This window comes from Podarcis raffonei, chromosome 2, assembly GCF_027172205.1.
Source record: "Podarcis raffonei isolate rPodRaf1 chromosome 2, rPodRaf1.pri, whole genome shotgun sequence".
Lineage (NCBI taxonomy): Eukaryota > Metazoa > Chordata > Lepidosauria > Squamata > Lacertidae > Podarcis > Podarcis raffonei.
In genome coordinates this window covers 63,222,682-63,239,066 of record NC_070603.1, presented here as the reverse complement: position 1 = coordinate 63,239,066, position 16,385 = coordinate 63,222,682, and the positions used below count along the sequence as shown (strand labels likewise).

General features: G+C 40.2%; 1 protein-coding gene across 1 annotated transcript in view; it reads right to left on the bottom strand.

Moving 5' to 3' along the window:
* CDX1 (caudal type homeobox 1) overlaps positions 1 to 15,156 on the bottom strand; it is a 30,325-nt gene extending 15,169 nt beyond the window's left edge. Inside the window, exon 1 of the mRNA XM_053377018.1 lies at positions 14,420 to 15,156. Within this exon, the coding sequence (XP_053232993.1) occupies positions 14,420 to 14,852 (433 nt within the window). The 5' untranslated portion in view covers positions 14,853 to 15,156. The remainder of the gene's footprint in view (positions 1 to 14,419) is intronic.
* Between the last annotated feature and the right edge of the window lie 1,229 nt (positions 15,157 to 16,385).

The window sequence follows — 16,385 nt, the reverse complement described above, 5'->3', positions numbered from 1 at the left end:
CCACAGTCTCAATATGAATCACCAGCAGCGTAGATCAGTTGTCAGCGCCCAGGGCCTGTGGGCATGCACAGGGGTGGGAGGCAGCCGCCCAGCCCTCAACACCAATGCTGCCGGAGCGACCCCAGCCCCACCAGGGCAAAGCAGGGCTGCGCTGAGCCGCCTGCCTGCATGGGCAGGGCTAGAGATGTAAAATTTCTGGAAATTTTGAAGCCATGGGGGGGGGGAATCGTTTTCCCCCAGAAAAAAAGGGAAATTTTGGAAAAATTGAAAAAAAGTTCAGTATGGAGTAGTTTTACAAATTGCATGAAACACAGTCTATATAAAAGTATTATGCTTGCAATAAAACAGGTAACCACCCCCCTTTCCATCAAAAGCAACAAAAAAAGCAAGAAACCATCAACATAAATAATAATCAGATTTGCCCCTTAGCACCAACAGCAAATAAAATTAAGGTCCGCCTCAATATTTAAGCTCCATAGAATGTCTACCCTTTGAGTGGTGCTTTAAAAAAAACCAACAGAAGACACAACATATACATGCAGTTTATTCTATCTCATTTTCTGAACTACTGCTATCATTTCCCATTTCTTCTTCCTCTTCCTCTTTGTCATTTTTCTCATGGACTTCTAAAAAACGGCTTTGGGGGAAAACAGGAAAAAACCTGTTTTCCCCCCAATTTTCCCGTGTTTTTTTCCCAGGTCTTCCCATCTCTACTTGAGGACAGCTGGGGTAAAGCATAAGGCAATTTTTTTGCATGCCAGGCCCAGAAGGAACCAACATCCAGTTACTGAATAGTATATTGCACTAAGGCTCAAACTCTGTTTGAAACAAAAGGAGTTTGTGTGTGTGTGTGTGTTTTTAATTGAATTTGTTATTATATATAATAAACCGCATGATGGTAAGAGAGCTTCTAAACAGTTTACAAAAATATTCAACAGAACATTAAAATGATAGATAAAGCACAGTTGAAAGCAGGTATTTAAGAGTATTCAAAAGATGATTAAAGTCAGCAGTGGTTAAAAGGAAGTACCGGTAAATCGCATGCAGCTTCTACGTGTTCAGATGGGCTGGACCTAATGAAAATGTTTTGAGCAGTTGCCGGAAAGAGTACAGTGAGAGCACCTGCCTGGTGTCAGTCAGCGGGGAGCTCTAAAGTGTGGTGCTGGAAGGCCTGGGGGGGATGGAAAAATGGGGGGGGGTCATGTTATTTCCTGTTTTTCCCCAAAGCCATTTTTTTCAGGAAAAATTGGAAAAAAGTGTGTGGAATATTCAAACTATATTAAACTAATATTGTTTTTCAATTTTACTGGGGGAAAACAGCTTTGGAAAAAATGGGGGGGACCCTGTTTTTTACCCAAATTTTTCCAGTTTTTTTCCAGGCCTTCCTATCTCTAAGCAGGGGAGAGCCCAGTCTGTGGGTGGAGAGGAGCACTGGGCTGGGCTGGGCTGCACTGGGGGTGCCTACATGGGGGCGCTTGGTTTTTGCCCCCTCAAATATTGTGCTCCCAAGGTCACGGCCCCCTGGTACCCCCCACACTACGCCCCTGTAAATCACTATTAGTGATTTGTTTAAAAACTAATGATCTTCGTCATTACATATAGTTTAGGTGTGAGTTCTACTGTGTGCGTAAAAAAAAAAAAAGGAGTGGTTGCAGTTTCAAAATATTTATGGATGCAGTGTTAATCTTGAAGTCTCATGTGATGTTTGTGCCATTTGTGCTAAAGTTTGCTGCTATTCTAATTTTTGGCCAGTCACCTATACCTTGGCAAACTATTGTAGCCCACTCTACACATGCTGTCTTTAAAGAACGTTCAGAAGCTGTAGCTTGTGTAGAATACGGTAGCTTGCTTAAAAATAAGATCACGTACTGCCATTGTCCCATTGCTTTTTGGCATCAAGTGAGGCTTTTATTTATTTATTTAAAAAGGCATTTCCTGGCCGCTGAGTTTTTTTAGAATTATTGTTGCTGAGTGGATAGTACAAAAATACGCTGACATTCAGCATCAACCATTTTTATTCTTATTTCATTAAGTGTTCTCATAATTTGATAAAGTTGCAGTTATGTTTGATGCTCTTAGATTGTTAATCGTGAAAGGTGCTGTTCCTCTTAGCGGTACGTGGTCTTAAAATGCTACAAACAAGCAAATTAAAGCTGGCCCAATCCCTAACGCTGCTAATGATGCATAAACTACGTGTGCCTATATATCTGTTTAGTTTCAAGCAAAAGGTGTTTGAGCTTGCTTAGATGAAATTGCTCCTGCTTAAATAATTGGTAGGCTCAATATCACAAGCTGGAAATGTGTGCTTGGTTATAAGCAAACAAAATGACCTAAATCCCCATCCAACTAAACACTAAACAAGTGGATATAAATTCCACTAAAATCAATAGATCTAAGTCCTGTTGATCAGGGTGTTAGACGCTTTTAATAATTTCATTCATGATATCTTGAACACTAAATCATATCATCTAAAGGTCCCTTTTTCTCCCAGGTTCTCCAAGATTTAATAACACCACTACGTTATTTTCCAGCAGCTCTCAGGATACATCCCAGTAGCGATTTAGTCAATAAGGAGCTGAGAAGGAGCCTTTAATATAGCCATCTAGCATTATGATTTATAACATGCATAATTAAACTGTTGATATTTTTAAGGCAAATGCATATTCCAGTTGCAGCATGATGCCAACCATTAATCAATTCAAACTGATTGTTTGAGTCGTATCATTTCATTTAAGAGTTTTATTTGCTCTCTATGTTAATCTTATTCCTGAGCGGGTTACTCCTTTGTTTATTAAAAATGCTTTAAAATGATTACAGATTTTAAATAATATAATGTACCTAATATAATGCACATAGGACAGCACCTGTATACAAAGTGCCTTACTGGCCAAAATGAAATGAAACGGTTTGCACTGGCAGAAGAATTAGATTATTCCAATCTATGTGCGTTAACAGTTTTTCTATATATATGTACAAGTAGTTTCTCATTATGATTCAATTATATCATTTCCACATCCGATGCTTTCAATAGTTAAGAGATCCTCAGGCTGTTTTACTATAATTGCCTTACAACCAGGGTTTTTTTTCAACCGGAGCTCACCCGAGCGCTCAGTTCTGGCACCTCTCATTGCCATTTTAAGAGAATGAGGGAGAAGTTCATGGTGAGCTCTGGCACCTCTTTTTCTAGAAAAATATCACAGCTCACAACCTCATATACCAAGAATATAACCAGTTAAGCTTCACTTTTTATTATTCTTTCCCCTTTTCTCTTAATTAGTGATGTTGTATTTTTATGTGTTCTTCCCTTTCGTTGCTCATATTTTCAATTTCTATTTCGAAATGAAATTTCATGGTGTGTCACCTAACTAAGCCATACTCACAGTAGACCCACTGAAATCAATTCTTACTTAAACCCAATGAGTTTACTTTGAGTAGCGTTGGATACCACCCTACGTATCAAAAAAAGAATTTCACAAATGTTACAGTCCTCTGGCACCATATGTATATACAATAAATTCCACCTAGGTGCCTAGTTCTAAGACATTTATTCTGATTTGATATTAAATTTATTTGTATTAGTGAGAATCCGTATAACAACTTATGGGGGTTTATGACAACTGCTACCAATCTCAGAACTGCTCAATAGTATTTAGAGCATTGCTTTATTAACTAAGTGTATTTTAATGAAGTTATTTTGGGCAATAAAATACTATTCATTGAAAAATGTTACGTATTTATGACAGGGTGGATTGATTTAAATCAAATCGATTTAAAAAACTATTTAAATCACTAGTCAGTAAGACTTGATTTAAATCTTTTTTATATATAGAAAGACTCATTCTTGCTGGTTTAATCTTAATATTTACAACCAGATAAAGGTTACATTTTTGGAATAATAAATTTTCAGAGTAGTTTTTACAGTTATATCAAAAATTACTGATTTGGTTATACTATTAGAAATACATTGACAGATAATTATGAAATTATTGGGAGGTTTAATAAGTTAACTGTTTATATTTGGACAACTTTTCTTCTGTAATTTATTAGAAGGAGAAAAATAATCATTTCCTTAAGAACAATTTAAACAATTTATTTAACTAAAACAATAACATTATAGCATATGTATCCATGTTTGTTAACTGATGTGGTTAAACAATTTTTTTTAAAAAAACTTAGACTGAGTTTTAGCACACATGAAAAACGTAAAACAAATCCTTATTTCCTGATGAATAGTCTTTGGACTATAATGTAACTTAAATCATAGAATCATAGAATCATAGAGTTGGAAGAGACCACAAGGGCCATCGAGTCCAACCCCCTGCCAAGCAGGAAACACCATCAGAGCACTCCTGACATATGGTTGTCAAGCCTCTGCTTAAATAAAAAACTATATTTAGAAAGATTTTTCCTCCAAAAGCATTTTATTTTAAAAATCCAATTTAAGTTTAAAAAAAACTCATTTATTTTTTTTAAATCCAATTTTTTATTTTTTTGAAAATAATTGCTTTTTATTCACCCTGATTTATGATACTTTATATAAAACATTTTTCATAATAATATACAAGTATATATTTTCCTTTCAGTGTTGTAACTGAAATGTGTATGAATTCTTTGGTAGTTTATTATTTAATTTTTTTTATTTTGTTTATTTGTATTTAAGGAGAGAATAAGTTTCTCATAATCCAATCCAACCAGATCATTTAACTTATTTAGAAATGTTTTTGAGATTTTATTTTATCTTAATGCAACTCTGTTGTGTAACATTTTAAGTAAAATCTGGTTACAATGTTTTTGTTTCCCACCATCACAAAATAAGACACCTTCTTTGCTGCCCCAGGACCTCAAAATACCAACTGGCTCCAGTTTTGATAAAGTGAAGGTGATACCAAGCCTTTGATGAGTTCTAAGCAGAACTAGATTGTAATCCTTTCCTGGTTAAATAAGGCTCTCAAGTTAACCACACAGATAACAAAGGTGTGATTCTTTCAGTACCAGTTCTCTTATGTTTTCTATTCTACAGACCCTTTGGGAAGTAAACAAATCAAAAAGATGAAAGTTCGAGGCCCTTAAAGTGTTACAATGAATCGACATAACCAATCAGAAAACTAGCAAAAAGACCTCTCTATTAAGCTACCATTCTCTAAATGGTTTATTAAAATCTAAGGCATTATAAAAACATTAAGGCATTATAATCTAAGGCATTATAAAAACATTAAACATGTCATCTAATGGCCGTATTTTATTACTATATTCTGCAATGCCGTGGCTGTTACAAGCATATATCAAAAGCCCATTAGGTGTTGCACAAAACAAAAACAGTGGAAACCTAGTGTCATTCTGGGTCTACCAACTATCAAAAACATGGACAAATTAAAACTCTACCTCGTGAAACTTAGTAAATGCAGCCCAAACACTGGGAAAATCACTCTGGAAAAGGATCAGGGTTTCCGGGCATAATGGTCTCACAAAACTGGGTCCTACTGCTCCTTTTAAAGAAGGTGTATCATTCACCTGTCCCATGCACCTTATTATGAAAAAGGTCACACAAATATTTCATTTCTCAGTCTTGCACCTACATTACTTTCCCATTGGTTGCAATGCATTCTGTGCAAACTAGTCATATGTTACAGTTGCCTAAAGTCACCACTAATACATGAAAAAGTATTTGTGCAAACAAGCCATGCAAGTCAATGGTTGTGTTTGGTTATCATGATAAACACAGAGTATTGGTTATTAAACTGGCTTGTTTTAACAGCCATGGGTTCAAAGCCATGTCCTAAACCTGGCTAATCTAAAACCAAAGCAGAAGTTTCTGATCTCCTAGTGGAGTGGGGAAGCTCTTGCGGGGTGGTGTGTGTGTGTGTGTGTGTGTGTGTAGGTTATTGTTATTCTCATAACTGTAAACCATGAATTAACATTATGTCAGAATGCAAATAATATCCAGCAGAAATGAAGTTCAACAACCCAGTGCAGATAGTATGTGGGAAAGGAATACCTCATCTAATACAATGCATTTCTGACTCTTTATTCATCACACAATTTACGCGCGTTAGCATTTCCATAATTTGTCCACACTTTTCATATAACTGGCTGCTACGGTAGGGCATTCACATTATTGTGAGGCAGAGAGAAAATAGGCAAATAAATCAACTGCTATGACTATGGTAGGGCACACAGGGTTCAGCTCAATTCAGAAGTCTGATAATGTGCATGTTTATTGTTTTTAAAATATTGTACACCCTTCCTCCCTAAGAGCTGTGTACATTAAAAACAATATAAAATAAAGGCAAGTTATAGAAAACAGTAAAACTCCGAGCAGCCCCCCAAAATTAAGAGGTCTCAAAACCTTTATTAAAATGAAATGTTTTAACTGTCCTATTGAACACAAGCAGTGAAGGAACCATAGAGAGGAATGGGTCAGTGCCTTTGGTTGTTAACCAGAAGGTTGGTGGTTTGTGCCCACCAAGGGATGGCTGTGGGAGGAATTTCTGCATTGCAGAGGGTTAGATGAGCCTTGGTGTCTCTTCCAACTCTACAATTCTAGGATTCTATCTCATGAAGAAGAGTGTTTCAGAGGGCAGGAACCACCACAGAAAATGCCCTTTTGTGCCTTGTCGTGTGGGATGGAGGAAAAAATATTTTTGAATGGATTTAGACACAGAATCTGGCTTCCCTGACCCAATCAAGCATTGGATCACCTCTTGAATACAAAAGTTTATGTCACAACCTCTCATGCATTTTATTTTTAAAAAAACCTGGATAATTATATGCAAAATTATACATCTATTATACGTATATGTATATCTAGTATATAAAAGAAGCACCATTTTGTCCTATATAAGTACAGTATTAAAACACAAGTATTATTTCGTTATATGCATTGCTGCATGTATCTCTTTTATGTGAGCACTACCATAAGAAACCTGGAATGTATATGCATATAATATTATGCATATAAAATGCTAGAATGTTTCTATTTTTAGCAGAGCTGGTTTTAAAAAAACTTGCTTGTCACTGAGATCAAGGAGCAAGGCAGGAATTAGGGGGGGGAATAATCTCTCTGGATAAGGTTGACATAAAGATTTTCAGAAAATTTCATCCCTAATTGTTGTCTTAGGAATAGCTGAAGGGACAGTAAGAAAGGCATATGTGGAAGGTCTCAATTCTCAGCAGGATTGTATGGAAGAAGATGGTCTTTCAGATAACCTTGTCCCTAGGGCTTTTTAGGTCAACCAGAACTCTGACTTGTGCTGGGGGACAAATGGGCAGCCAATGCAGAATGCAGTTGGGTAACATAAGCACTATATCTCACCTGCATAAGAAACCTGGTGGCAGCATCCTGATCCAACTGTTCAGAATGTTCTGAATGGTCTTCAAAGGTAGCCCTATATTCAGCATGTTAAAATAATCAAGGCAAGATGGCGTTGATCATCACAGCCAAATTGTAAGTTTTCAAAAAAGTATGTGGATGGCACAGAAATCTTATTCATGCAAAGATGGTTCTAGCCATGTCCAAGATTTGAAAAACCAGGTCTAAGACTCAGTCCAAAATTACCCCAAATAGCATGTCCCTTCAATGCCAGTGAACCTCCAAACCAAAATCCTGCCTACTGATCAGAACTAGCTTTGGTTTCGGTTTGTTAGCCCTTATCCAGCCCATCATGGACATCAAACACTGGATTGCCTCTTTGCAATCTTAGATTTCATATTATTCATTGTTGTTGTTTGGGAAGATTGGCTTGAGAATGTGTAGATAACTACCGGTAAATCTCAGAGCAGGAGAGGCCTTGGCAGAATTCACTCCTTTCCCCTCACTGCCACTCAGCAGAATAAGCAGAGATAAATTTTTATAGTTAATGCAGGCTGCATAAACTGGTTTTTCCCCCCTTGGTGCACCAGGATTTGGCTCTATTTTAAGTACAGTCTGCCAGGGCAGCCAGACAGTAAGTTTATAATATGACAAAATTTCAATATTCTCCTACAGATCCCCATTTCAGCAGTGACTCATGCAGTGGTGGCCTTTCATACTGCAGTACTACTCTCCAGAGTCACTTCCAATGTACATATTCTAAAAATATTTCTAGAAAATGACCAAATATTTGATTTCCCCCCTTTTTTACATTTGGGTCTGAGATGCATGAATGACAGATTCCTGAACCTGTGTGTCTGACCACCCACTCACACAAATAGCAGCTGCTGTGATTTTCTTGTAGTTTCCCCATCCTTGCTAAAGAAAAAAAAATGAAGTTCCTATAGGATCTAGGTCTAAGGGTGTACATTTCCAGAGTTCAGTCTAATTGACCGTATACTCAATTAGAAAGGTTACTAATCTAATTCACTGCAAGCAATGAGATTGATCACCTTCACATACCTTCAAGACTTAACTCAATTCAAAAATGTATTTTTGAAGGCGATGGGTTCCTCACCCTTGCTTAGGCCTGTCTAGAAAAGCATGCAAGTTGTAAACTGTGTGTATGGTTCCAGACTCAAGAGAAAACACCAACTAAAATGCATCCCCACCCCTAATTCTGTGCTTTAGTTCAACTCTCATATGCAAATCTTAAATCAGCACTGGTTCAGTCCAAGGTGAGATGCCTTCCAAAATTTTGTGATGCATGAATTCACTGAACAAAACCAAAATAGACATCTGGAGATGAACAGATTTTCCTAGAATCTATAAAGTACAGGAGAATTGACACATGGTTAAGATTTCTTGCAGGGAAATAGTCCAGGATCTACTCTCCAGAAGGGGAATTCCTAAGGGGAATATTGACTGTTCTGAGACCTTCCCAGCCAGCCCACTTCATTGTACTTTTCTTTAGCAACCTATTTAAGGAAACCAGGAGTCTCTGAATATCAATGTATTATAACAGCCTGCTCAACTCCTAAATGATTCAACCTACTTTGGTGCAGACATGCTTGCGATTCCCATCACAATACCACAAAACAGTACTTACGCATTATCCCTCACTAAAAAGGCTGTAGAGGGGTAAGTAAAACAGTATGGGAACATACTATTACACCATTCCTGGAAAGTATAGGCTTGTCAGAGGGCAGAAAAGAAGTCACTATTGTTGTGGATGAATCCATGAATTATGGTGCAAGGTGGTGATGGTGGTAGAGTCATTGATTGTGCTTGCTTCAGATGTTGCCGAGGAGGTGCATCTTCATATGACCAGACCAGGTTTTCAATTCCCACTCAATCATTCATTCATTCCATTCAAAAATAATGAGGTTTGATGGCATGATTGAGACTTGGGCCACTGTATGCCCAAGTGAAGGCAATTTTGTGATCGGCAAAATCATTCTTTACAAGGAATAAAGATGGTGAACTAAAACCAAAACAAAACCCACTGCTTTGTTTTACAGTATTTTTAAATAACAAGTTTGATATTTAAAAGTCTTGCTGATTTCAAGGAAATGTTAAACTCCTGCTTAAATCTCTCTCGCTGAAATCAAGTCTGGCAAGTTTGGGCCTATGGTATATAAAACGTGGTTCAAAACCGAATTGAGCGACACATTTCTAAACCTGAAGGATTTTCAGTGCCAAATTTCCAGCTGAAGCAGAGATTCTGAAAAACAAGCTTTCACCTATTATGCCGGCGCCTATTTGTGAGATAGATGCTGAAGTATTGCATCACGCCGCTTGGCTTAAATGAAGAGACACCAGTACAACTCGCCGCTCACATTCAGCCGAAGAAAGGAAAGCGGCGCGGGCGAAGACAGGCCTCTCCTCGGTGCGAGTCTGGCCCTTCTGCGCGGGAGCGAGCGGAGGCCTGTTGCACGCCAGCGGCGGGCTTGTTTGCCCGGCCCGAAGTGAAGCTGGGCAGGAAGCAGAAAGTGCCTGCAGATGCTGCCCCCACTTCAAAGGGCGCCAGGAGCCCCCGCTTCCCAGCCCCCGAAGCTGAGGACAATGGAAGCCGCTGGGCGCCCCGCTGCACGCAGGGCCGCTGCCTATCTGCATGACAAAGGGGGCACGCTTGTAAATTTGCCCTGGGTTTGAGGGAGGCGCTCGCAGGCCCTTTCATGAACCAGCTCCCGGTCCCGGCCGCCTTTGAACTGGGCAGCGCCGCGGGGTCTTTCCCCGGCATGTTCATTTGCGTTTCCCTGGGGAGAGACTTCCACTTTCCCACCCGGCAGCAAGCCCAGCCCTTTAAAATCCCGACCCCGCGCAGAGTTCAAGAGTTCAGCGCCATCACGAAGCCGGCTGCTGGAGAGCTCCCGGGTGGGCGCGAACACGCGAGGGGGACGAAAAGCTCCCGTCCAGGGGAGGCCCGGCTTCCAGGCGAGGCAATACAGGCAACGAGGAGGAATAATGGACTTGGCGGGAAAGTTCGCTCTCGCCGCTCGCGCCCTTTTCACCTCATAGAAACGCAGGGAAGAGATTTAAAAGTCCATTCATTTCAGCGGCTCTACTCGGAGTATGGCTAACGCTGGCTGAGAACCTCAGTCCGTCCCTCACATTCCAGCGTTAGGTTAGCACTTGGACCGCCAGGGTCCAGATCCTTGCTCAGCCGTGAAACTTACTGGGTGGCCTCAGCCTAACTTACCTCGCAGGGTTGCAGCGAGGATGAAAGTGGATGGAAGAGAACCAACCAAGTATGTCACCTTGAGCTTCTTGGAATAAGGTGGCATATATAAATGACATACATGTGGTGCATTGCTTGACCACGCCACATACATAATTCCCACCTGGAAAAAAAAGTACCCCAGAATTTATAATATTACCTCCCATTTTTTCGCTGTGAGTCAAGGTGGATTTGTGACATTTTGAAACACCAAATCATGTTTTAAAAGGAAACTGAGACACAAGCATGCAGTGAGCAGAATGTCAGATTTGGACAGCGGAGATCGAATGCCCAGCTATGAGGTTCGCTCTGGGACCTACCACCCACAGCGGTTGGTGAGGATAGTTAAATCATTATGTAATCTATTGTCAACAGGTATCTATCTTCTTGTCCATTCCCCACCTTTTTTCACTTTGAATTCCTTTCGACACTGAATGCAAGTTTGCATTTAATTCTACATTTTGTAATTCCGCAGAAGTTCTATTTATTTCGATAAATTACACAGTTACAAATCTTTGTTTGCCCAATCATCAGCAGAAAGGTTAAAACCATAGGCTACTCCTATTATAGCTGTCATGTGGACATAAACACTATAAAGAGATGACCTGTCCTCCACCCCACGGCCTCTGTAAAACTACATACTATGTGAAATCAGTTCATTTGATTGCAAACCATGCTTCATGTTTCTTTAAAAATACTCCCAGTGTAACTCTATCCTTGACTACTCACATAAGTCAATTTAGTTCAATAGAGCTTATTTCTAGGTAAGTGATAAAGAGTTGCTGCTTTAACAGCATTAGAAGAACACTTTGCACATGATGAAATGCATTCTGGTCTGTGAAAGTTTTATGTCACAATAAATGTGTTAGTTATACCCAATTTATTGTCACATAAGCAGTCACACTTCAAAAAGAGCCACTGAACTCTTTATTATTTTAACATCTTATGGTGATATTAAGTAGCTCATTCTTGTGCAACACCTATTTTTCACAGAAAATCACATACCGGTAGTTCTTTCTACCCACAATCCTACCCTGGCCTACAGGGTAGATCCATCATTCTCACATACTCTTGCCTTAATTAAGAACCTATAAATAACACTCAGTGGTTTCATACTTGCACTCACTAAAATGGATTAGAGTATAAACACAAGAATTGAAAGGTGGGAATCTACCTTTTTACCACTCTGATTATGAATAAAACAATATGATTACAGACAGTATTAAAGAGTACCTAATCTGTGTTAAGTGATCTTGACTATGTGCAGATGCCTATGTATGCACTCACCACACACACAGAATCTCCACAAAAACAAAGCATATCTCAGATCCAGTGGAACTCTCCTTTCATACATAGGTGTAACCCATCCTTGCAAAACATCGAATTCTTCCATACAATCATACAAAATTATCTTTTCATTCTTCTTTGCCTACTAAACCATCACATAAAGCAAATCCATCACCCAGTTTAGTAGTTCCATATTATTTGTCAACAGATCAGTCCAAACCCAAATGAGTGATCCGACAGTTTCTCATTTAAAGAAGAGATGGTGGTCATCAAGACTGTGGCTGATGTAACTTACGATTTTTCGCATGCTACCTGGGCTATGGTCTGAATCCATGTAGCAGAGCCAGAGTGCTGAAGCTAAACAGCTTTGGGGCTGGTGGGTACCTGGACTAGAGGCTGCCTAGAAGTTACGTAAACAGGTCTGAGTTCTATTGAAGAAATGTTTAAGAAAAGTAGAATTTAATCCATCCGTCCATATTAAACCCACCCTTAAATCACATCTTGCCCCCAGTCACTTGCTAGTACATCAGATCCAGTAAAGAGATATTTCTGCTTGCTTAACTAGGTTCTAAGTTTTTCTTGGCATTTGCTCACACAAATTAGATAATGTCAGGCGATTCTACTCATCTGCCTCAGGACACCCAAAAGAGCTGGTTTGCCATTCCCAATAACCACCTCCAGCAAGGAACTGAAAAGGACTTGCAAACATTCAGGATCAGAACTGAAACAGTGAAACCTTATTGCATAGGAAGTGCAGTAGCTTCATGGTAGCAGCTTCCAAAATTATAGATCTATAAAATAAATAAAGGAGCATCTCAGTTTAAAGTATCATAAGCCTGGCTGATTCCCAGTAATGGAGCAAGAAAAAGGGGAATAGAATTATTAAAACTTAAGTCCATGCCCATGTCCTATAATGATCCAAAATTTGATTAGACACCATGTGGAATATTGATTTTTCCAGACAAATACAGGAGTGCATCTTTGAGGCTGTTGCTTAAGCAGAGCCACTTCGCATCTTATGTGAAACAATTGTTTATATTTTAAAAGGTATATGTAACAGAAAATTGGAACATGGACACTTTTTTGTCAGTGTACACAGACTGCAATTCAAGATAAACTTACTAGAAGTGAGTGTTACTGAACATAGTGGAACATTCTTGTAATACTGCATTGCTAGCAAGTATATACTAAAAACAAAGTGTGATGTACCCCACAAACAAGAGAGCTCATAAGCACAGCAGCTCCTTGATTAATTAACACAAGCCCCTGCAAATGACAAAGCAAGAAGCAAGAAGATTGCCCACTCCCTTGCTAGTTTAATAATAAATGGGTAACTAACACATCCAAATACGTATATTAACCCCTTCCCCACAATCAGTCCTTTTTCAAAGGGTATACCAAAATAAAACAAAAATTATTTCCAGTTTACCAAAATATTTGCAATAAAAATATTTGCAATCGACATATTGCAATTTCCAGGTTACCAAACTATTTGCAATCAACATAGATTGCTTTATCCATCAGAGTTGTCTATCAGCATAATATTTACCTGCAGAGGCTGTCAGTAATCTAGACTGAGAAAATGTCAGTTTACTACAGGCTTACTAGATGAGAGAAAAATTAACTTGTGACTCAGTGCTAGAATCTGAGTGAAGTGTTTGACAATAATACTGAAAAAGGCGACAGTTAAAGGTAGCTATTTGAAAGTTCTAGCCATCCATTTTATAGCAAACACAGCCATCAGCCCAAACCATAAACTACATGTTATTAATGTTACATATTATCTTCATCCCATCTTATGTTCTTAGAAATCCTCCATTGCACCCACTCCTTGGACCTATAACCTTTATAATTTTGGCTATAACGTTTACAGAAAAAAGAAATCATACTTCCAGGTAAATCTCTTTAGTCATAGTCAATGTGATTAACATATAGTATGGATCATACACACACTAGCTAAGATCCACATTTAAGCGCCTTAACTCTGCGCTGAGTTGTGACCATTGTCTTGGATATATGAAGCAAACTCGTACTGAGGCCATTTGTCCATCTACCCCAGGATTGCCTACTCTGACCGGCAGAGGCTCCCACTACCTGCCACTTCTTTTGGCCAGGGATGCTAGGGATTGAACCTGGCACCTTTTGCAAGCAAAGCACCAAGTTATAGACTCTCTCACCAATCACACCTCACTGACGGACAAATCTACATGTACAGTATGAAGGTTACGCATGCCAACCGCATATACTTTGCAGGTTTAACTGCTAAGTGTAGAGTCTGAAATGGCCCTGGGTTTGCAGCCAACCTCTCAAGCACCCTTTCATGTTAAAATGCCGCTTGACCACAAACTCTTGTGTCTACAAGTTGATGGGCGAAAGATAATGAAGAGTAAACCTTATAAAGTTGACAGCTCAGTCCTACTAACCAGCAACGGAAACTCGTGTGGGGCTTGCTGAGCGAAAAAAAAGGAAAGGCAGAGAAACAGCAGAAGTTGGTCTCCTGCGTGACCTAAGCGAGCCCTCTCCCCAAGAGCAAGGAGGAGGAAGAAACGGAGACGGTTCCTTACCGTTGCCGCTGTTGGTGGGGACGGGGCGCCTCATCCACTCATAAGGCGTGCGCCTTTGCGCATTTGGCGAGAGCTGGGGCAGCGAGCTGCTCATAGGCGGAGGCAGCAGTCCAGAGCCCGGTGGCTGAATTGGATTGAAATCAGGGGGGCTGTATCCGAGCTGCCCCGGGTTGGCGACAGAAGAAGGGGCTCCTGCCCCATAGGAGTGCCAGTCCTCTTTGGTGGGGGTGTAGGGAGAGCCCCAGGCGCCCGCGGGTTGCCCATGGTGAGGATCGCTGTTAATCCCTGGCACGTGGTGGTAGCTGGCAAACTCCGAGTACTGAGGGGGCACCGGCACGTAATTCTGAGGGCTGAGGTTCAGGCTGGGGTGCCTGACCGGGTTGGGGTACATGTTGGTGGCGTCCTTATCCAACAGGTATCCCACATACATCATCCCCAAGTGGCCCTGCGCGCATAATGTGTGCGCCCTGTGCCACAGCCGCCTCTTCCCAGGCCTGCCCTTGCCGATCACTCGCAGCTTCTTCCTGATTAGCTGCTCACCTGAACTTCTTGGTCAGTGGTGTGGTTTGGTTTTTTTTCTTTTCCTCCCTTCACTTCCCCACTTTGCAAAGGCACCTCCCTGAGGAAAGGCTTTTTATTGGGCCAAGCTCCCGGAGCATTTGCATTGAAAGGCAGGTTTGCATTTCAAAGTGCAGGAATCAAAGGGAAGCCACTGGGTACAAATTACTCAGCAGATAGAAATGACGGGGTGGGGGAGAGGAAAGGCCCCGACAGAGGAGGTTATGCTTAGATGGTAAGGAAGGCCTGAGAAGTTCCCAGAGAATACAAAGAAATCCAGGCACAAAAGGGGTCATCAGGTAAAGGGCCCAGGAAGAAAACGAGGAGGGGGGAAGGGAGAGGTGGTATTTCCATGGGTTTTCCCAGGCAGTGGGCAGGTAGTCGGTGTCATTTAGACCGGCAACCTGGCATCCCCACCACTTGGAGCACCTGATTAAAAAGAGACTGAGAAAAAATGGAAAGGGTCCCTAAGGGGTTTTTGTCTCTTCGTTTTGCATTTTAGTTTCTTAAGGTCAGCTCTGTGGAAGCAATGGTGTTTATCATGTGAGAAAAGCATAGCTTTCCGTGCAAAAAATGGACACCAATTCCACTTTTTAAATCCTTCTGAGACCCCGAAACCACATAGCCACGCTGGAGTGGTCTTTCTAATAATCCCATCCCAACCATTTTAGATTGTACATAGGCTGCCAGACGTCTGAGAATGCATTAACGGGACATCGCAGCAACCTGGGCCTAATATTTTCCTGGAGATGTTGGGTGGGGGAAGCTTTACCTTTATAAATATTAACGTAATAATCGGGTGAGTCTAGGTTTTCTTGAAAGGTTCCGTTTTCACAGCTTCCTGCTTCAAATGAGCGTAACACACACGCAGATTTCTCCACTTTGAAGAACACATTATTATTATTATTATTATTATTATTATTATTATTATTATTATTATTAAAATATTTAAGTAGAATCAACTGCATCCATTCAGGAAGAAGATTTTAATAAGAAAAAAACACACCGGTCTTTTAAAATCATCACCACCACCATCATCACTGGACAACCGTTTTTCCTGGTTGTCGGAAGTGTCCAAAGAATGACAGGCAGCAGCGCTGAGCGTGTTAGAAGACGTCGTGCTCTTCCAATGGATCTCTCCAATAAACACCTCGATGAATATTAAGAAAGGCATCTGTTAATAATTCGAAACGCTAATCCTCATTGCACTACACCTTTGAAAGAAGCTGTTTTTTTCATTAAAATTTTCGAAAAACAGAGAAATCAAGTAGGGAAGCTGGAGGAGGAAGGAAGAGAGAAAGAAAGCAAGAGCTCATTTATCTTCGGGTGACGCTCCTCTCTGATGCGAGGTCGTAATACTACTAATTGGCAGGAACGCTTTCCAAAACTAGCTTTTATGTTTACATGT